General features: G+C 35.9%; 1 protein-coding gene across 4 annotated transcripts in view; it reads left to right on the plus strand.

Moving 5' to 3' along the window:
• The window catches only part of LOC127562071 (coiled-coil domain-containing protein 162-like), a 103,295-nt gene that overhangs the window by 35,218 nt on the left and 44,588 nt on the right, over positions 1–23,489 (plus strand). For all 4 annotated transcript variants that reach the window (XM_051997507.1, XM_051997509.1, XM_051997508.1 and 1 more), the window contains exons 9-11: positions 18,512–18,665; positions 19,234–19,329; positions 21,669–21,824. In XM_051997507.1, coding sequence (XP_051853467.1) covers positions 18,512–18,665; positions 19,234–19,329; positions 21,669–21,824 — 406 coding nt within the window. The remainder of the gene's footprint in view (positions 1–18,511; positions 18,666–19,233; positions 19,330–21,668; positions 21,825–23,489) is intronic.

Consider the following 23,489-nt stretch of genomic DNA (forward strand, 5'->3'; position numbering starts at 1 on the left):
ATCATAAATAACTGATGATGAAAAACAATAAATAAAATGCAATAAAACATTAATATGTGATTTTCTAAGTCAATATATAACTAGCAGGAATCCTTATGTATAGTTTAGAGACCTCCACTTCTATTTCAGTGTGATATCAATGAACTAGAGGGACTTGAAAGTACCCTTTAGCTTTAAAACTATGATCCTATGATCTTCCCAATCAACTAGACTTGGAACTTCAAAGTTATATCTGACTCTTCTCTCTCCCTCACTCTTTTCCCTCTTCTCAAATGGTAGTTGTTGGGGCAGCTAGGTGGTGCAATGGGTAGAGTGCTGGCCCTGAAGTCAGGAGGACCTGAGTTCAAATTTGGCCTTAGACACTTAATACTTCCTTCCTATGTGACCCTGAGCAAGTCACTTAATCCCAATTGCCTCAGCAAAGAAAAGAAAGGAAGGAAGGAAGGAAGGAGGGAAGGAAGGAAGGAAGGAAGGAAGGAAGGAAGGAAGGAAGGAAGGAAGGAAGGAAGGAAGGAAGGAAGGAAGGAAGGAAGGAAGGAAGGAAGGAAGGAAGAAAGGAATTTGTTTTGCTTTACTATATATTTGTTACTAAACATTTTATTTTGCTTTTTTTTCCAATGGGGAGAAAAGGGAGAAAGTGATGGGAATAGGGATAGTGTCATCTCCAACACCCGAAGGAAGGAAGAAAGGGAAGGAGGGAGGAAGGGAGGGAGGGAGGGAGGGAGGAAGAAAGGAAGGAAGGAAGAAAGGAAAATTGTGGTTGTTTCCTGACTGTACCGTCCCCCATCCAGCCTCTTCTTTCTGCCTTCTATCTTTCACATGGCCCAAATAATGCTACTGAAGCAAGAATATAACCATGTCACTTTCCTGCTCAAACACATTCAGTAGCTCCCTGTTTCATGTGAGAGAGCATGCAAACAACGCTGCCTGGAATTTTGGATTTTACAGACTAACCATGAAGTATTTCCTGATACTCCTCCCTCTCTCTAGCCTCACTGAAATCCCATATCTTTTAGGTAAGGACAGGCCTACATTTATCCGCATGGCTGTTACTAAATTTTATAATAAAGAATGTCATGTATCTACTCAAAATTTTTTTTAATTGTATCATTTCATTCATTCTCACTTTTTGCTGCAGTCATCATAGAGTATTAGACCTGGAATCAGGAAGACTTGAATCCAGGGCTTCTTACTAGCTGTTCTACTTAGCTATGTGACCTTATATAAGTCACTTAATTTCCTTGGGTTTGTTTCTTTTTTTAAAAATAACTCTTAAGTTTTTTGTGAACATGCAAAGATAGTTTTCAACATGCAGCCTTGCAAAAACCTGAGTTTCAAGTTTTTCCTCCTTCCCTTCCCCCCACTCCCCTTCCCTAGACAGTTAGCAATTAAACATGTGCAATTCTTCCATACATATTTCCACATTTATCATGCTGCACAAGAAAAATTAGATCAAAAAGGGGAAAAATGAGAAAGAGAGGGAAAAAAAGAAAACAAACAACAACAAAAAGGTGCAAATATTATGTTGTGATCCACATTTGGATCTGTTTTTTCATCTGAAAAAAAAATAAAGGATTTGGACTTGGTAGCCTTTAAGGTTCCTTCCAGCTCCAAATCTGTGACAATGATTCTTAATTCTATAGTGCTGATCTGGTAAACTGCAAACTTTGCAAGCAGAAGCTGAGGCTTATTCATCCTTGTATTTTCTAACTCAGAGCACAATACTACTCACAGAACAGCTGCTTAATAAACATGTTGAATTGAATTTTAATCGGAATTGGTTTTTTTTCCTACTCATCCTTTTAGGTCTTTAGCATTTTCAAAATACTTATTATTTTCTATTTTTTCTATTTTTTCAAATTTTTTCAAAATTTTCAGTTTTGTTATTTTCAATTCAATTCAATTAACTTAAACATTAAATAACTCTTGTGTGCAGGTCTATGTTAAAAACAAACAAACAAACAAAAACTAGCTCAATACAGACATAGATCTTCAGGTCAATTTAACTCAACAAAAATAAAACTTTTTGGTAGCTTCTCATACATTTGTTCTGTTTCCTTAGGAGTTTTATAAGGAAATAGCAAAACTTTGCTTGGGTGTTTTATTTGTTGACTGAATAAATGAATGGAGGTTACAATATATTTTCTTGAATATGCTGACCAACTTTGCAGTGATAGATGCAAAAATTCTTCCAGAACACTTTATTGCTCAGTTCCTATTATTATTAGACATTTGTGTTATTATTGGACCAGTAAATAATAATAGCAACAGCAGCTAATGTTTATGTAGCACTTTAGGATTACAAATTACAAAGGATTAGCATTACAAATAAGAAAACTGATACTGAGAGTATTCAAATGACTTATCTAGAGTCACATCCAGTAAATGCATTGAAATATGTCCATTCATGCAGGCTTGTCCCCAATAATGGGATTAGGGATTTCATGACCTCTCAAAAATTCTATGCTTCCCACATATTTACCTTAATAAAATCTACCATGAGTCTAAAATTTCTACCATCCAAATCACTCATTTTAGTTAAAAAAACTCTTTTAAAATGGAAAGATATTTAACTGGGAAATCTAATCTACTAAATCATTACAACCCATTAATAGCCATTAGCAATGTGGCCTGTCCAAATAGGAAAGGATTATAAACTAGAAGGGACCTTCAAGTTCTTTTTTTTCTTTATTCTATAGTTAGTGGAAAATGAAGCCCATTGAGGCAATCAGTGTAACTTAGTTAAGTGGCAAAATTGCGTTGTCTGATTCCAAATTCAGTGTTCTCTCCAGTGTATTCTACTTACTGCTATTTAGGAAAATGGACAACAAGCCGTGTGTGTACAAGATATAGGACTGATACATTTTGATAAAGGAGTGGATGTTAGTAAAGGCCAAAAATATATATTTTCCTTAGTAGACCTAAGGAAAATGTTGGCACAAAGGTAGGAAGGTAGGCAGCTATAAGATAGCAGGAGTACTCGGCCCTTGGAAGAAGGGGAAGAGAATCTCAAAATTATAAGAAGGAAACCCTAAAAGGCAAAACTTCCCTGTTTAATTATCTTAATTAGATTATTCTTGCCCATAATAAAAGCTCAGCAGGAAAAAAAAAAAAGAACTAGGAAAAATAATCACTCTTGAAGATTCCAGATTTTATCTGTCTGCAGAAATAGGCACTACTTACCCTATGAAGGCCTTCAGTACAACCTAACAAAGTTCTCTAGATCAAGAAAAAGATCTTTGTTAGGGATTCTGAATGAGAACAGTGTGTTCCTCTCAAGTTGATATGGGGAGGGGGGGTAAAGGAAAACAGGAATGGGAAGGAAATTGAATGTAAATAACAGGAAAATGGGCCCATGAAGTCCATTTAACTTTCGATTATGTTCTACATAGATCACCCCTTGGAAATTATAGACTGTAGAATTGAGAGCTAGAATTTTAAGGAACTTGAGAGGTTTATTTAGTCTGCCCTCTCCTTTTTCAGATGCAGACATTGAGTCCTAGGAAAATGAAGCAACAGTCACATAAAAAAAGGCTTGACTTGAACCCCTGTCTTGTACCTTCCAATCCATTTTTCTTTCTTTGGATCCAGTACTACTTCCTGAGGCAAGGTGTATCTTGCCTTCTCTCTGGTCAGAGGCAGCCAACCATGATCTTAGCTCAGTGCTGCAGAGGGTGCAAAGCCCTGACCTAAAGCTGCAGAATGTAGGACATGGCTCTCTCCCCCCCACATCTATGGAAGACAATCATTCACTTCAATGTCTCTCTTAGGCTGAGCTGGAGTCATTCCCTTAATAAAGACTAAGGATGTGAGGGACATCAGAAAGCTGAGGTTAATCTATTGTGCCCAAGAGTTCTCAGCCTGTGAGATAAATGCTCAAAGGCTACCACACAATGGCCTTTCATTAGTCAAAATTATTGGAGGACACTGAAAACTTCTTGGAATTACATCTGTCAAGATACCTTGCCTGTGAGGGGGGAAAAGTTCTGAAAAGGATACTGATGAAAAAAGATGAAGAACTTTCTTTTTCTTTTTATAGGAGCTTAATTCAGAGGTAGTGCAGGGCTTAGAATCAGAAAAATCTGAGTTCAAATCTAGTCTCGGGCACTTACTAGTGTTTACCTCAGTTTCCTCATCTTCAAGTTGGGGATAATAATAGTCCCTATCTCCCAAAGTTGTTGTGAAGATCAAATGAGATGATATTTGTAAAATCCTTGGCACAGTATTCAGCACATAGTAAATGTCCTGTAAATTTTGTGTTATTCCAGGGGTCCTCAAACTACAGCCCGCAGGCCAGATGCGGCAGCTGAGGACGTTTATCCCCCTCACCCAGGGCTATGAAGTTTTATTTAAAGGCCCACAAAACAAAGTTTTTGTTTTTACTATAGTCCGGCCCTCCAACAGTCGGAGGGACAGTGAACTGGCCCCCTATTTAAAAAGTTTGAGGACCCCTGTAACTATTACAAAACAAAGAGATTGGACTAAACCATATCTAAAGTCCCTTCAATTCTAAATTCTGTGATCCTGCAAATTAAGCTGCCTCAGTCTGAAGTAGAAAAAATGGTATTTAAGGGACAAAGTGAAGAATGGTGGAGAAAGGGTCTTGGAATCCAGAACACCTGGTTTCCAATCACCCCTTTAGTTTCCAGTTTCCAGCTGTGGGACCCCAGACAAATCACTTTACCTAGCTGAGTCAGTTTGCAGCTCTCATCAGTAAAATAGAGGTAGTGTCTGTTTCTTAGTGTTCTTGTCTATGAGAATTAAGAGGGAGAAGAAAAATACAACGCTTTGTGAACTTTTAAGGTGCCATTCAAATGTTATTTTATTATAACGCAGGGGTCCTCAAACTTTTTAAATAGGAGGCCAGTTCACTGTCCCTCAGACTGTTGGAGGGCCGAACTATAGTCAAAACAAAAACTTTGTTTTTTGAGCCTTTAAATAAAGAAACTTCATAGCCCTGAGTGAGGGGGTTAAATGTCCTCAGCTGCCGCATCTGGCCCGCAGGCCATAGTCTGAGGACCCCTGAGAGGTTTGAAAGCAACATTGAATACCAGATCACTAGAGATAATTGGCTTCTCTTAAGTTTTACACCTCACAATTTTATTTCTTTATTTTAACATAAGAGACCAGTTCATTTATTAGGAAGATGACCCACATGAGTCAATAAACATTTATTAAGCACCTACTATGTGCCAAACATTGTCCTAAACCAACAGCATTACCTTTAAAACCTGAAAAAGCAATTGCTTCTCTGAAGACCCATGCTAGTGTGAGTTGGGAGCATGAGTTCAGAGGGGATGCTATACCTATATACGTATATGTTGTCTCCCCGTTATAAACTTCCTAAGGGCAGAAACTATTTTCACTTATTATTCCCAACTCAGTACAGTGTCTGACATATAATATGCACTTAGTGAATACTTATTAATTGTGAAATTTGGAAAATTCTAATACCATTCTGGCTTTTAGTTTGTGGTTGAAAAAACCTGGAGACCTAGTATGTAGCGAATTTCATTTTGAACACTCTCTTAGCAGGCAGATAGCTGGTATAAACAACAGGTTCACCTTTAATTTCACAAGCAACTTTCATTACTCCTGTTAAATATTTCCTCGGTTTTTGTTGCATGCCAAGTTTTCTCCTCTGAGTCTACCTGAGCAGAAGACATCTAAATACTTTCCTAGTCCAGGGAGAAAAGTCCTTGGCTCTGGAGGCAGAGGACCCAGGTTCAAATTCTGCTTCTGATATTTACTATCCCTATGATCTGGCAGAATCACATAACCTCCAAGAGCCTCAGTTTCCTCATCTGTAAAAGTGAGGGGGTTGGACTCAATGACTTTGGAGCATCTTTTCAACTTTAAATTTAGTATTGATTTACTCATATATGATCCCAGTGTGGCTATTCCTTTCTCCAATGCAGAGTTTTAACTGTAGTGAGTTTTAACAAAGATCTTTCTCTAAATCCTCCATAGAGGATCCCCTTCCTTTGATTCTCCTTTGAAGCTCTTCTGGGTTTTTTTTTGATATCTCAAGAGTACAAGTCTGGCAAACTCTCTCTTAACTCTCTCACTATATGATTCTCCTACTTTTTTTCCCTATCATATATATATATATATCCTCTGTAACTTATCATCTCTAGCACACAAGTCATCACCGGGAACGTGCTTCAACCTACTTATACTTGTGTCCTTCTGTTGTCCTTTTAGCTAATTGTAACTCTGAAAATCTCTGAGTTAGTATATGACTTCCAAGTCTGGGAGAATAATGGTATTAAGGTGAAAAAAGTAAAGATAGGTTTCTTGTGGCAGGGGGAACAATCAAAAATATTGTGCAATATCCAAATGCAATCCATTCTGACCTCCATGATTTGATTACATACCCAACTGATTTTTTCATACAGTGTCTTTCAAAGACATATAAGGATATGCTAAGCTAAATCAAATTTTAAAATTTTCAGTTTGAGCAATTTAAACTTCAGGAACTGGTAAATGCTACAAGTCAGGGCCTGATTTACCACTTTTTTGATTGTCTAGACTTAAGAAAGTGACAGAAAAGATATTAGCAAGGCAGATTAAACTTAAAATTGTGTCCTGTGTAGAGCAAGAGCAGTTTAAGGGAGCAACTGCTTTTTTAATGTAAATACTCAGTTGATGATGAAACAGTTATTTGTATATCTGCTATTGAAAAAAAAAAAAAACCTTGTCTGATTTTAACATATATATATAAATAACACCTTGTTTGAGAAGAGTTTTAGTAGATTCCCTTTGCTTTGCTCAATCATATGGTACCTACAAGGTATTCCATTCTTTTGCAATCTTCACCTCTTCTGAGACATCTCAAGAGTCAGTTTCTTGAGGGTTTTGTTATTGGGCTACAGCTCTATGCATCTGTTTGAGGTCCAGGTGCTCTTTTCCATTTCCTCTTAAGTTCCAACTATACTTTCTCACAAAGTATATTAGCTATGGAGATGGTAGAGTACCGTGGTTCCACTAATCATGACAGGTAAAAATAGATCTCAATGGTGCAAGGGATAATGTTGTAAAAAATTATCCAGGCATGGGTTCTGTCAATAAAAAGTTATAATTATTTTTTTAAAAATAGACTTCAATGAGCGTTTGGCACCATCAATTCATTTCAAGCTGTTGTTTTGTTTCATCTAAAAGCTTTCATAATAATCAGACTTCCCTAAATCCTATGCTAATCTCATGCTAAGCTCTCTCACGACTCATTTTTTTTTTAACCTAAAAACTCTGTTCACTGTTTTGGGAGAGTATATCACTTTTATTTTTTTCTACCATTGTATTTCATGATGTTTTGCAAATGGGTTTATAATCTAACCTGGGATGGATCCTTGCCAGTCACATATCTCTGACTGGCAAGATTAAGCTTTTGCTAGAAGAAGCAGCTGCTTGATTTCCTCATTGTGATGGTTGTTTGTAATTTCACTAAGAAACACTGATAGATTTAATTTTTTAAACATTTTTTCCTATTTCCCATGTTTTGGACTTGATAGATTGTTTAAACAGGTTGGGGTTGGGCTCTTAGGACTGTATCCAATGTCTGCTTTTCATCTTTGTCCTTTATACTAATTCAGTATGTACACTGACCTTTGGTCCAGCCAGTCAATAATCAGACTACCCAGAGCTGATTCTGAAATGGCAGCTGTGCTTGTGATCAGTGATTTCCTTTATAAGAGTCAATTTCCTTTTTTTTTCTCTCTCTCTCATATTGTTAAATTCTCACCTTGTTCAATACCACGTGATGCCCTTCTTAAAGAAATTTTTCATGGTGTACGGAAGTAAACTTCTAAGGAGTTTTTTATTTCTTTTATTTTTTCATCCTGAATGCCATGTTTTCAAGATAATTTTTGTCATTTTCCTATGTGTTTACTTTTACACTGCAACCACTTAGTTCAGATGATTTATTTACTTATCCTCTGAATGGATGTTGGCATTGTAAACTTATCTTCATGTTGGCTTTCTTATGAGCATCACAATCAAGCAGAAACATATATCAAAATCAGCAAGTATGCATTAAGCATCTATGATGTACCAGTTAAACAGTCCCTATCCTCAAAGGAACTTATATTTTATTATTTGATAAATCATTATTACTATTTAATTTGTTATTTATATTGTTTTTAATTATACCTTGAAGTATTATGAGTATTTTAAGATAAGATAACCAAATTTTCTTTCTTCCCATCAAGCTTTAAGAAGCAAAGCAAAACAAAACTCAATGCAGAACTTAGTCCATCCCGGGGCTGTATCTTACATTCCCCACTAGCCGCGGCCCTTTTCTGAACATAAATTCTACAGAATTGATATCACCTCTGCCACTTTTCACTATTTTCAAGGCAGTATTTTTCATAATCTTCCACCATTCTCCTCAATAGAATTTTATAAATGAGTTTATTCTAAACTTCTGTTGCCCTTGACTTATATATCTTTCTGCTTGGTACAAAGATGAAATGATAATTGGCCATGACATTTTGGGGATTCCTTTGACCAGAACTCCTGACTGAGGCAACTATTTTTATGTTGATTAAACTTCTGCAAAAATTGTTTTTTTAAAAAAAGGGTTCTTTTCTCTCTCCTTCTCCTATTTCTTATTTGGGTGATTCATAGCTTATTTGAATCAGTCAGAGTGAAGATATGGCTATTGGTAATTATATCACAGTGTCTTTCACTTATCTTTATCTTTTTTTTTCAAACTTATTGATCTTGATCCCTTGCTCTACTTAAATTATCTGAGTGTACAGACAATTAATTCTGAAATTATTTCCATATAATCAGGCATTTTTTCCATTAAAATTTTTTTGATGATGTTTGCTCACCCACTGACTCTGTTTAAGAAGAATGCATCCATGACAACCTCTTGGCAGAGAGGCAATGGAGTAGGTACGCAGAGTAAGACATACATTTTCAGACAGAGTCAACATGTTGTTTTACTTGACTATATTTTGATGTTGTCAGTGTGAAATAATGGGTAGAAAGTTGGCCTTAGAATCCAGAAGACTTAAGTCCAAGTCCCAATTTTGACACATACTGGCTATGTAATCCTAAATAAATCGTGTAATTATTCATAAATTACAAAGAAGGTGTCAATTTACATTGGGGGATTTCTTCACTGGGATCTCCCTATACCTATGATATCACGTGTCTGAGAGAAAACAAAAACAAATACCTAATTGGAGAGCAGTTAGTAAGTATAGGCAGTCTCCATCAGAGGTAGGCCTTGAATTCAGGTCTTCATAGTTGCAAAGTTCATTTTATAACTATTAAAGTAAATATTTAAGAGGGAAAAATCTTTAAAGAAGTGTAACAGAAAGTTCCTGGTTACATACATAGACATTGTTTATTCATATTTGTATAATGAAATGTTCATTGTTGGTTGAATTGATTAAAAAAGCAATTATATGTGTCTAAGTATATCTATATACATATATATATAAACATACATATGTACATATCTTCATAATACATGCTCATAAGGCTTCCAGATCTGACTGGCCTTTTTAATTTCTTAACTCTAGATAGTGTTATTCAGCTTTTCACTATCTTCCCTGTTGCCTGCCTTTGTAAGGGATATGTAGTCTTGATTTGGAGGATTTATCAAGCCCTTTATAGAATTTTTCTCCCCCTTCTCCCTCTGCCACATATGTGGGCACAGGAGTTAAAGCTAGTCTTTGCCGTGTTTCCTTTGCTTCTGCTCATCACAAGTACTGAAAGACAAAATGATCAAATGTCCTATAAAATGAGGTTCCTTATTGCCTTTGGACACTGGTATAATGAAACCAACTTTGCCAGCTCTTGTTCATTTCCCCCAGGAAAACTATTGAACTACAACTTCCTTTGACCAGTGGTTTCATTTACTGCCAGAATGTTCATACAGATTCAGCTCAGTACTTCCTATGTTGTGTCAATTCACTGATCATTGTGCACAGATCTCACTGTAGAGTAAAAGCGGCTGAGTTAATATTTATAGATAGTCTGAAAACAGATTCTTAGCATTCTCTGTTTCCACTATTCAACTACTTTCTGGCTACACAAGACTGGTTTTCTTTTTCTTTGTTTCATGGATTCATATGGGTTTGGCCATGGCCAAAAAAATTCATCATTTCCTGATCATGAGCTGCTTAGTACTTAGTTTGGTCTTTGAACAGCGGCAGACTTGATCTGTCTCTGGTACTAAACTCAAAGCTGTTTCAACAAGTAAAAGCTGTTAGAACTTATGCCCTGTGGTCACAGTCTTCAAGAACTACACACTATGATGAAGCATCAAAGGACCTTATGGAGTTGAATTGTTTAGCATTTTCAAAAGCCCAACTTCTGATTCTAATAAAGTAAGATAAACATATCAAATAAATAAATTGCACTATTAAAATAAATAAATATGGAGATATAGATAAAATAAAATAAAACAAAAACTGCAAACCAGGAATTCATAGAAGATATGGTACTCTGTGCTTTAATGTACGTGTTTGTGCTCTGTGTATATGTAGCTATCTTTCTTTCTGGTTATATGGGCAATATAAAATTTTTATCTACTTTTCCCAGTCTGTCAAACAAGGCAGATTTCTTTCACATTGCTGTGAATTTCATTTAGGAAGCTTTACAATATTTCTTATTATTTATGCTTTTGATTAAAATAAATCTCCTAGAATAGCTAGGTGGCACAGTAGAGAAAGTACTGAGCCTGAAGTCATTGAGACTTGAGTTCAAATTAAAAGTGAGATACATACTGTGTGAAACTGAGCAAGTCACATAACTTCCCTTTGCCTCAGTTTCCTCATCTGTAAAATATAGATAATTATGACACCTATCTCCCAAAGTATTTGTGAAGATTAAATGAGAAAATAATTGTGGTGTGCTGAGTAGATGTCTGACACATAATAACTACTATGTCAATGTTAGCTAGTATTATTATTATGTAAGTCTTTGATTTTATAGTTTTTGTGTGAATTGGATAACCTTCAGATTCAGATTTGGAATTTAATTTATATCTTCCTCAAAGATACTCTGAACTCAGTAGTCCAAAGCTGTGTGTGAAGATTATGCTAGCAAAGGAAAATAGTCAAGACATGTACTTTCAGTGACATTGTGAGTTTAAGACTTATGTCTAAACTTGCCAGGATTGGGAGAACATGTCATAGAACTGAATAAGCCCCAGTGATGTGAAGATTAAAGGTAAGAAATTTAAAAATGAGAAGTGGAGGAGCTTGATTGGAAAAATGAATAGAAATGAAGCTGAGGGAACAAACCAAGAAGAGTCATCTTCCCATCAAAAGCAATCAGTCAGAAGATGTTGTTTGTATGTCCTTAAGTTTTTTTACTGAGATAAAAAGAAGGCTTCAGAGAGAAATTCTGCCAAAGCTGCTCCACTTCTGAAACCATTGGACCACAAACAACATAGAGGTGATATGACAGCCCAGAATAAGTGAGAAAACGGTTGTACTAAGAGACTTCGAATGAACAGAACACAAATCTCCAGGTCTAGGTCATTTACATCTCTAGCAATGAAGAATCTTGCCAGTGTAATCTTGGAGCAAGTGTCAACAATTCTCAGAAATCATGGAAGACAGCAAAGGTCACAGAAGATTGAAGATAAGAAAACATTTTCTTGATTTTTGAAAAGTAAGAAAAGTGGAAATCTGAAAGCTATAGACCAGTAAACTTGAGTCCCCAGTAAAAATTATTGAATAGATTCAAAGTCTAGTTTATAAATCTTTAGGAGAGAATTCAGTGTTTGTTAGATGCCAATTTTAGTCTAATAAGAAAAAAAATCACAATAAATTAATGACATATTTTTGTGTACAGAATGAGGGAATGCCATGCAGATAGTGTCTCCTAATATAAAAATAGTCTTTAAGGTTAAGATTAACAATAACACCTATCTAAATAAACTACTGATACATAAGGGTAGAAATGGATAAAAGAATAATGATCAACATTGACTCTTACTATTTCCTAAGGAAGTTTGACCAATGTAAATCAGATTTCCACAAAAAAACCAAACTCATGACCACAGAGAGACAACATGATTTCATCAAATCAACCAACTAGCATTTATTAAGCACTTACCATGTACCGAACACTGTGCAGGAGACAAAGAGAAAACCAAAAGATAGCTCCTACTTTTAAGAAATTTACAGTCTAATGGAAGAGAGAAAATGAAAACAGCTATGTACAAACGATATACATAGAAAACATTGGAGATAACCAAGAAAGGGAAGGTACTGGAGATACTAATGTACTAAACTAAAGAAGAAAATTTCAAAATTTCAAATTTTCAGGAAAATGTGAGTTCAAATCTGGTTTCAGATACTAGTGACACTAGATAAATCACAACCTCAGTTTCTTCATCTGTTAAATCAGGATGATAATCACTTATCTCACAGGGTTTTTGTGAGGACCAAATGAGATAATAATTGTAAAGCACTTAGGAGAATGCCTGGCACATAAATGCTCTTTAGATGTTGTTATTATTGTTGTTGTTATCTCATGAAAATCTACTCTTATTTCCTTTTCTAAAAGACTTACTAAACTGGCATATAGAGTATTGCTCAAACAATGACACTGAATTGCTGTGAAATTATCTTGATCAAGATTGTTCAACTAGAAGAAGGTACCTTTCTTTGTCTCTTTTCAGGGATGGGAAATTATTGGTATAGAATATTGCAAATTTTTCTGAAAGTAAAAATAGGGGCAGCTAATTGGTGAAACTGGATAGAGCACTGGCCCTGGAGTCAGGAGACCAAAATAGAAGATTTGATAGCATTCCATACTATTTTATGGAAAAGATAGAGATGTAGACTAGCTGTAGATTAGGGAACAATTTGCTGGTTTCAGAACTGGTTGCTAAATGGCAGATCCAAAGAATAATCATGATTGGTTCAATATCAGCTTTGAAAAACATGAGCTTGACTACATTCTACTTAACATTTTCATCAATGACATGGAAATACATAGAGATAGCATACCTAATAATTTTAAAGATAACACAAAACTGATAATAGACATTGTCCATAGATTACAAATGGCTAATGATATTGTGGTACATAAATGGGAGGGAATATTACTGTAAAATGATGTAAAAATGATTAAAATGATGAATGAAAAGACATTAATTTCTGTGAAATTAAATAAACAGCAAAATAAAGGAAAACTATGCATATTAACTTCAATAATGCAAATGGAAATAACCACAAAACACTAGAAACTGAATGCTGTGAAATTATCATGACCAAGAATGTTCATCACTTCCATCCCCAAAAAAGGGACATGAAAAGATACTTTCCTTTTCTCCTTTGCACATTTGAGATACTATATTTAGAAAACACTGCAGACTTTTTTTTGATAAATTTCTCCCTCCCCCATTTTTTTCTTTACTAAAAAGAATAGCTTCTAAGTTATATGGAGTATGAGGAGGTTGTATTGGAAAAATACATTAGGATGCACTGGTGATATTAAAATGAAATTTGGCATAATAATGTTTTAAAGAAAAACATCTGGAGGTTTTAGTGATTAGGAATCTCAATATGAGACATCAGTATGATTTGACTGATAAGAAAACTAGTGCAATTGCATAGTGTATTAAGAGAGACATAGAGTTTAGGAAAGAGTTCATAGCCCTACTATTGAGCTCTGCCTATTTTGATCCACCAGGCTCAATTGCTTAACCACATTTGTTGATCTTTGAAAAGTCATGGAAAATAAGAGGGGTGCTACAGTACTAAAACAGAAGAATGTGGTACTGGTTTTCTTTCTTTTTTTCTTCAATAATATTTATTTTTCCACATATACATATAAAGATAGTTTTTAACAATCATTTTTGTAAGATTATGTTTTATCCTCCCTTCCCTTGCCTTACCCTCTCCAAGACAGCAAGCAATCTGATATAGGTTAAACATGTACAATCATTTTAAGCACATTTCCATCCTTATCATGTTGTACAAGAAAAATAAGACCAATAGGGAAAAAACATGAGAAATTGAGCAAACAAACAAACAAATAAAAAGGTGAAAATATTATTCTTGAATCTACCTTCAATCTTCATAGTTCTCTCTCTGGGTGTGAATGGCATTTTCCATCCCAAGTCTTTTGGAATTGTCTTGGATTACCACATTGCTGAGAAGATCTAAGTCTATCATAGTTGATTATAACATAATCTTGCTGTTGCTGTGTACACTATTTTCCTGGTTGTGCTCACTTCAACTGCATCAGTTTGTGTATGTTTTTCCAGGCTTTTCTGAAATTAGCCTACTTATTATCATTTCTTATAGAACAATAATATTCTATTACATTCATATGTCATAACTTGTTCATCCATTTCTCAATCCTGATTTTCAAAAAAGGAAAGTGAAGATAGATTCTTCGAATTATACACCTACCATCTTGAATTTGATTCCTGGAAAAATTCTTGAGTATAATATCAAAGAGAGAGAGAGCATAAGCATTTACATAGGAAAACTGATTACTACAAACCTCCTGAGTTTCATCAAGACAAAATCAAACCAGATCAACCTCTCCTTCATAATACTGTTATTAGATGGATACATCATGGAAAAGCCCCAGATAGCATATACCTAGACTTCAGCATGTGCATTTAATAAAATTCCCCATGCTATCTTTCATCAATTCACAAGCATTTCTTAAGTGCCAATTATGTGCCCTTGTGAACAAAAAGAGCTGTGAGATAGACAATAGTGCAATTAAATGATTTCAGAACTAAATGGATGATTGCATCCAAAGAAACTTGTCATTTATTGATCAACATCAACTTGACTTGAGGTCATTTGTAGAGTATGGTAATATTATTCCCTACATACAAATCTAATGATATACCATAAGATGAATGGTTTCATCAGTGGCAGAGAAGAATGGGAGGTTGTTTTCCTAATTGGAGAAAAACAATATATGAAAAGGAGCTGAGAGGGATTTGGGGGTCAGGGGGAGGAGACAGATGGGAAGAAGTTATCTTTGCAGGGGCATAATGGAGAAGTCCTAAATATATCAGACATAAAGTCAGGGAATGGAATGAAACATAACCAGACCAGCCCTATCCCCAAAAATAGAGGTCCTAGAAGGAACTCAACAATGGGAGAAGGGGGCCACAATGATGGAGACATGTTCCAGGGTGAGGAAACTTCAGACATTGAGAAAAATTTCCATATGAGGAGGCATCTGAGGCATAGTGGCAAAATCTGAAGAATAACAACAAATGAAGAGACCGAGCCCCAAATTAGAAGCCTGAAGGAACCCAAAGACATATTGAATAGATTATCTCTTTTATTTCTTTCAAAAATATTCAATGATTTATGTGTATAAATGAGTCACCTCTTCATTAAGTCGAATGTCTTGCCAAATTTTTTTTAAACTGGTTTTACTTTTTACTACTTCTCTCTGCTTTGTAAGATATAACTGTTCATAAATGTCCATTAGTCTTCTTTGTAAGATTTTGCAAACAAGTTTATTTTCTAACTTGGTGTTGCTTTACCAGCCATTTTCTCTGGCAAGTAAGTCAAATGTTTATTGATGGAAGTGTTTTCTGGAGTCTTTTAGTCTCTATATTTTGACAATTAATTTACATTGGCTAAATTTTGTATAAATTATTATAATTGATGTCAGTGCCATTTATGATGTCCATTTCCAAATTTTGGTAGTATAATTATTCCTTAGAATATATGTTCTATTTCAAAGAAACCAAAGAAAGAAGAAAAGTATTCAAAAATACAAAAATGTTTGTAGCAAGTCTTTTTGTAATAGCCCCAAATTGGAAACTAATTGGGAGCACCCCTATTGGGAATGAATGAACAAATTATGGCATAATAGATATAATGGAATATTATTGTAACTTAAGAAATAATGAAATGGTCAGAGAAGCTAAAAAGATCTCCAAGAACTGATTGGGGAGGTTAAAATGATCAGAATTAAGTGAAACATTTATACAATGACAACATTTTAAGGAGGGGAAATCAACAACAACATTGAAAAACTTTCCAATCATGATCAGTACAATAACAAGCCAAGAGTTTAGAGGTCTAAAGAGAAATCCTCCACTTATATCTTGTCACAGAGATGATGAATTTAAATTACACAATGAGACATGTATTTTTAGACATGACCAATGTGAGAATTTGTCTTGTTGGATTATGCTTATTCATTATGATAGTTTTCCTTTTAAAAAGGTTTCAATGGAGTGGTATAGCAGTGAGAAGAAGAGAGAAGTGCTTATAAAATAAATGTTTTTAAAAGACTATAAACTCCTTGAGGGCAGATATAATTTCATTTTTATCTTAGCAATCCCTAAATGCCTAGTGATAGATTGTTTAAATTATTATGGTTGAATTATTTCACTTATACACCAAGTGTTTTCTTTATTATTGTTTCTTTTTTGCTTTTTACTAATTCTCATCTTAGCTCTTTGCTCACATAGATAAATTTAAACCTAGTACCTCTAACTCCAAATCAAGCACTTTCAACTATAGTATATTTCATGTATAGGAGTTGTGTTTCATTTAGTTATTTATTTAAAAAAACCCCAACATATTTATTAACTATATTAAGCAATTGGGCTAGGTACTAGAGGAAATATGAAAAGAACTATAATCCAAAACTTATCATCAGGATGCTTACAATCTGAGAGAGGGAGATATATACATGTGTTTATATATATATATATATATATGTGTGTGTGTGTGTGTGTGTGTATACACACATACAATATACATATGTATGTATTTATAGATCTAAAAAATAACAGGCCTAGATATACACATTTATGACTGTCAGAGATATTTTAAAAGATATGACAACCGTGTATTTAAAATGAGCTGGAATCAGGAATTCAGGTTAAGGGAAAAATCTTTAATCTTTATTCTCAGTAGAGGTGAAGAAGGATTGCGATAGCAATATGGGCAGCTGCGACAGGAAGCCAGCTAGCAGAGGGGGATCGGAGGTGAAGGGCGGTCGCGATAGCACTGTGAGCAGCTGTGACAAGATGCCAGCCAGCAGTCTCTCCTTCCCCTTCCCTTTCCACTCCCCTGCCTCCACCCACCAGAATCGTCATTTCCTATACAACACATCAGGACTTGCACAAAGAGTGGGTGGGGGCCATTCTTTCTCCAAGCTTATAGATTAATAGAGTATGGTCCAATGACTATTTAGCCTCATGTGCTTGGGACCTCAGTGCATCAACTCGAGCCTCAGCCCATTACAAAAAGCGAATACTTAAACTGCCCTTGCACAGTTTGTAAGGATTCCTCTTGAAAAAAAAAAAGAAGAAAAAAGAATTCCTCTGATGAAAGCACTTTAAAATCTTTAAGGCACTGTATAAATCTCGCCTCTGAGACATAGTAGCTATGTGATAATGAGAACTTCAGGCAAGCACTTCTCTATGACTCTTAAGTTAGAAATAGATAGTTTACACTAATGAAGGGAGTTTGCACAGCAAGAAAATTGCAAGTATTTGATTTATTGATGAAATAATAATAAATAAATATGATATGATATGAGTGTAAAGCAATGGGACAAGTCACTTAACCTGTGTAAACCTGTTTCCTTATCTGTAAATGAAGAGGCAGAATCAGGGAGACCAGAAGGCTATTGCAATAGACTAGGCTAATTGAGGTAAAGCTTGAGGGGAGAGAATGGGCATATATGAGGGACGTTGTGAAGGTAGAAAGAAGACAGCAGCAAACCGAATATGAAAAATAAAAGAGAAGTTGAAAATGAAATAAAAGGCTGAGACTGGTAGAATGATGGTACCCTCAACAGTAATTGGGAAATTTAGAAGGAAGGAGAAGGAAGATAAGAATTCTGTTTTAAATATTCTGAGGGTGAGATGCCTGAGATCTAGTCTAGAAGGTCTAAAAGGCAATTGGTAATTTGAGACTAGAGCTCTGGAGAGAAATTAGAATTTGATAATAAATCTGGGAATCTTCTGCATAGAAATTATAATTGAACCTTTGGGAGCTGATGAGATCACTAAGTGAGACAATAGAGAGAGAGGAAAAGAAGGCACAAGAAGTCTTGTTTGACACCAGCAGTTAATTTATGACACTAGAGGAAAATTCAGCAAAATACCTTGAAAAGGAATCATTTAGTGGGTAAAGAGTCAGGAGAGAGCAATATTTCAAAAACCTAGGAAGAAGAAACCCAGAAATAAAAGGGTGATCAACTTGTCAAAGGAAATCTAGGTCAAGAAAAATGAGGATTGAAAAATGGCCTTTAAATTTGTCTTTTAAGAGATTATTGATAACTTTGGAGTTTTTCCAGTTGAATGATGAGATTGGAAACCAGATTGTCCAGGATTTTAAAAGTGAATCTGAGGAGAGAAATTGTAAGCACCAATTGTAAATGGCCTTCTCAAGGAGCTTAGCCTAAAAAAGAAGAAAAGAGGCCTTAATCAGTGGCTTGCAGAAATTCACTTTAAAATTTAACTTGGATTTTTGAGGATTGTGAAAGAGTAAAAGTTATTGATTTTTAACAAATTATGTTCATATTTTGTTAGAGAAACATTTTTGCTTGCTGGAAACATTTCTGCCTACCAGACTGTCACAGATTCTGTGTTACATGGGTTACAACCAATGAGCAACAATCTTGTAAAGTCGGTGTTTGCTTCACAATTCTGTCTTCCTCAGCCCCTTGATCCACAGAGCCACCAGGTGAGTGAGACACACTTATAAAAGGCACATACTACTCTTTAGAGAAAATAGGACATAAAGTGACAACATTGTTGATTTAATTTTTTTTGAGTTTTCTTTCCATATATATGAGAAATTTTCAAAGTTGTTATTTAGTTTTCTGTATGTATGGTAAGATTCTCTCCCCATCTTACCTCTTTTCTTCTTTTCTTTTCCTTCTTCTTTCCTCTATCTCTCCTACCTGTCTTTTCCTCTCTTTCCTCTCTCTTTCCTTCCCCTTTTCTTCCTCCCTCTCTTTTTTCTTTTCTCTTCTGTTTTCATTATCTTTTCTTCCTTCTCCTTTTCTCTCTCTTCCTTATTTCCCCTCCTCTTTCCTTCATTCCTTCCCTTTCTCTTCCCTCTGTCTTGACCCCTTCTTTATCTCTAGCCTTTCACTACCCCCATTTTTGCTAAAAGCTACCCAAAATAATTAGATTTCCCAATGTATGTTTTTCAGTATATAATATACACACATATTCATTCCTGTAATTCATTCATGAATTTATTGTTACAAAACGATGACATTAGGTTTTTAATTTGGTTCCTTTAGGCATTTGTGCTGTTTCCTTGGAGGTCATTCCTAGCAGATGGAGGACCATTTCCAGTTACTCTTAGCAGCCCAGACTCCCTAGAATATAACATGCAGGTAAATCGTGGTGAGAACTGCAAGGTTATCATTGGAACATCCCAGACAAGTTTCCTGGTTGGGTGCATAGGTTTGGTCCTGTGTTCTTGCTGGAGTATGAGTCACCCATATTTGATGTCACATGTTTGATGACAAAGATTTAGTCTGTATAAAACAAAGAGAGTCATGTTTGCTCAACACAGATGGGGACTGCAGTCCCATTGATATCTATTTGTCTTGCCTCAGACATAGCTGGGCTTTTTCTTGACAGGAAGCCTTACAACTCTTCAGATAACCCAGGGACTAGGGTGTCACTTGACAGAGAAACCAGCAAGGCAGCTATTGGAGCAGAGTTCTTTAAGAATACTCACATAGAAGTTGTCCTTCTGTGAAACTATAAGGTTTTCCCCCCAAAGTTTTTGGTTTGTACTTTTGTTGTTGTTTGTTCATTTGATTGGTTTAAATAGTATTGCAGATTTGAAGTTAGCTATTTTATCAAATGTGACTTCCCAAAGAAGCCACTCCTGAACTCTATTGAGAAAATTCTCCTTTCAAAGTTCAGAAAGGCATTTTAAAGTTTTGCCTGTCAAACAGTATTCTCATGTCTTATTTCTTCTTTGTTCCTGTTTTGCTACATGATGGACACAATTTACCAAAACTGTGGTTTTTGTGCTTGCATTTCTCAGACACTGTGATCTAGTTTTGTCTGCCCAACCCAAGGAGAGGAAGCAGAGGAGGCTGTAGTAGCAGCAGCTGTAAAGAGTTCATGTTCCTTTTTTTTTTTTTTTTCAGTTTAAGAATAAAAAGTACTTTGAATGTGGTTGCTTAGGAGGAAGTGTCAAGAAAGATATGATTATATATTCAGAGCTGGAGGGTACCTTTGAGGCAACTGAGTTCATACATCTCCCTCATTGTATAGGCAAGAAAACTGAGGCTTAGAGGTATAAAGACTCTGACTTGACTAAGTTCACAAAGGTAGGATGCATTTGGTGGGGAGCCCACTGCTCCAATCATTACATCTGCTTCTCATGGGCATTCAGAGAAGACTGCTAAAAACTACAGGATACCCCCTGAACAATAAGAGGGGCTTCACCAAGAGTCTTGCATTTTATTCTCTCTCTGGGTCATGAACTGGCTACAGTTGGGTGAGCAGAGCGATCCCCTTTCACAAGGCCTTCTCTGGCACTGAATGACTCATGCTTTTCATGGAAACAGCGTTTTTTATGTTGTGAGAACAACTAAAGCATTGTTCAATGTGTCAGAAGACTCAGGGTCTGGCCTGTGATCAGGACATTGAGATGGGCACTCCTCCAAGATAACCCAATGAAGAGATTGCATAATGTGTAAAAAATATAAATATGACCAAAAAAAGTCTACAAATCTCTTGACACAAGCCACACAATACAATCCCACTGTACTGCCTGAAATTAGAATATCAGCTACATAAAGTCAGGACCATGTTTTTAAATGATATTTTTTAAGCATTTTTTTAATTACGTGAAAAAACAATTTTTATCATTTGATAAAATTTTGAGTTCTAAATTGTCTTTCTCCCTTCTTGGGAGCAAGCAACTTGATATAGCCATCTAAAACACGCTTCCAAACTAATCATGTTTACATGCAACATAATGCTGGGTGGATTGGGGAACATGATTTGACTTCAGATTTATTTGAATCCATATGATAAGTCATATAAGTTAGAATAGTATTTAAAAATAACAAGTACAACTAACATTTACATAGGGCTGACTATGTGCTAGGCATTGTGCTAAGCACTTTACAATTATTATCTCATCTGACCTGCACAGCAACCTTGGGAAGTAGATGCTATTCTTATCCCCATTTTACAGATGAAGATACTGAGGCAAATAGAAAAAGCGATTTGCCCAGAGTCACATAACTAGTAAGTATCTGAAGCAGGATTTGAATTCAAGCTCTCTCTCCCTGATTCCAGTCCCAGCATTGTGTTGTTGTTTTGTCCCTTGTTCTGGAAGAGCACCACGACCTCGGGGAGGTGATGCTGGGATGGGCAAGTGAGGTGGATTTGAATGAGGGAGGGCTGGGCAAGGTCACCGGCCTCACGTTCCCCTCCGGAGCCATCTGGGTCCAGTGGCCAGAGGTAGCTCAGGACGATTGCAGATGGCCAGCACACTGTTCGCTGTACCACCTAGCTAGCTGGTGTACTTCAGTGGCCACCTAGTCCCATCTTCCCCTTTAACATCTGCAGAGTCTGAAGCCCAGAATATGTTAATACTAAAGAGAAAATATCAGAAGTGAGACTTGAGCATGGTTCCTTTGACTCAAAAAGTCAATGCTTTTAGCTCTGTACCACACTAACACTTAGGGCCATCTGTCCCTAGTTTTGCTTGTGTGGGCTGAATGATCAAGAACGAAAAGTGGCCCATGGGGAGCTGGTGTCTGTGCGGTTACTGATGGAAGATGTGCTCCTGAGCAGCTACGACAAGATGGTGGGAGATCCCCGCGGATGTTACACCTCAGCAGACAAAAACAAGCAGGTACTGCGGGCCTGTGGTCCTGTACTCAGGTAATTGCGCCCCTCTGGGCTTATCCATAGCATAGCTGATCCACAGCTGCTCCTCATTCTCTCCCCAGAGACCCATTAGTGTGTCTGGTTTAGCTCTTGTTTAAAAGGTCCTGAAGTTGGGGACAGATCCATTTTCATTCTCTTGAAACATGAAGGATTATGACAAGTCAGGGTGGGGATCCCAATCATAGAGTTAGAACTGAAAGTGTCTGTGAAATCCAATCCTTTCATTTTACTGAGAAGGAAACTGAAACAGAATTACATGACTGTCCCGTGTCCTGTCCATTACACTGCTCATTAAAAACTAAGCAAAAGGAAATACTTAATAAAATTTTTAAAAAGAAAAATAATTTTATTTATATATAATTGGGACATAATAAAAATATATTTTATTCTTTTATTTTTATATATTTATATATAATTGGGAAATAAAATAAAATTTAAAAATTAAAAACCTAAGCAAAACAAAAAAGCTCAATTTGATTTTTTTCTCTTGTGTATCACATACATTGTATTTGATATTACAAAGATCTAATGAAGAGACCCCTGAATAGAAGTATTATATTAAATCCTAAATTGTGTTCTATATTCTGCTTCTAGTTCACTGAATTTACCTGGTTGACAAACTTATTTCTCTTAGAACTATAACTAGTAATTCTGATGCCTGGAATAAGAAAGAAAATTGGGACCTAGAAATGAAAAATTTTGGAGGATAGGGTGAAAGAGGAGTCCATGTTTCAAGAAACGACCACAGGGTCTCTCTCACAGGAAACTATCCTTACCGAGAACCTTCTCTTCATAATCCCTCCTGGGGAAGGGAACAAGTTAGAGCCAGGATAGAGATACATTCACCTGGTATTCAGCTACTGGGGAGAGGAAGCTTCTTGTCTTAGGTAAAGATATATTTAGCCTATTTTTGTTTGTTTTTTCCTTTTAAAGTAGTATAAGTGTTGTCAATCCTCTCCAAGTTTTGGTGCCCTCAGACAAAATGTCAATCACCCCACTCTGGTTCGATTTCTGTCTCTCACCTCTTTTCAGTCTTTCCCTTTGGGAATATTAAGTTACAGAGTATGCTACTATTGCCACCTCCCTCTGAGCCATCTCTTTTAGTTAAATATCTTAAATATGGGCCATTAATGTCCTTAAATCATGGTAAAAGCTGCAGGAAATTCAGAGGGATATTTGTCATGGCCCACAAGCTGTCCCTAATAAAACATCCACCAACAGTCTGGGATACGGGAATTTATTCCCCTCCTACCTACTTCTACCTACCACCTTACAGTCAGGAATCAAGTATTGAAAGAGTTCTAGACCCGAACCTCAAAATGCTGAGGGTTTCTGAGTGTCTCTACAATCCCACAGGCAATAAATAGATATTGAGTGCTACTGGTGTGGAGAATAGTGGGTTCAAACAAATAAGAGTTACTTGTGTTCATTTCTTGGCCAGGACAGCACTATCCATCAAGATTTTTTTTTTTGGTAGAATATAAGCATTTTGAGGAGAGGACTGTGCTATTAAGGAAAAAACATTTGCATGCTTTACAAACTTTTGCAGTTGTGTCCTAAATCTAGTAGATTGTAAGCTCCTTGAGAGCAGGACCTGTACTATTTATTTATTGAACCAATCTCAGTATAA

The sequence above is a fragment of the Antechinus flavipes genome, chromosome 4 (genome assembly GCF_016432865.1).
Source record: "Antechinus flavipes isolate AdamAnt ecotype Samford, QLD, Australia chromosome 4, AdamAnt_v2, whole genome shotgun sequence".
Lineage (NCBI taxonomy): Eukaryota > Metazoa > Chordata > Mammalia > Dasyuromorphia > Dasyuridae > Antechinus > Antechinus flavipes.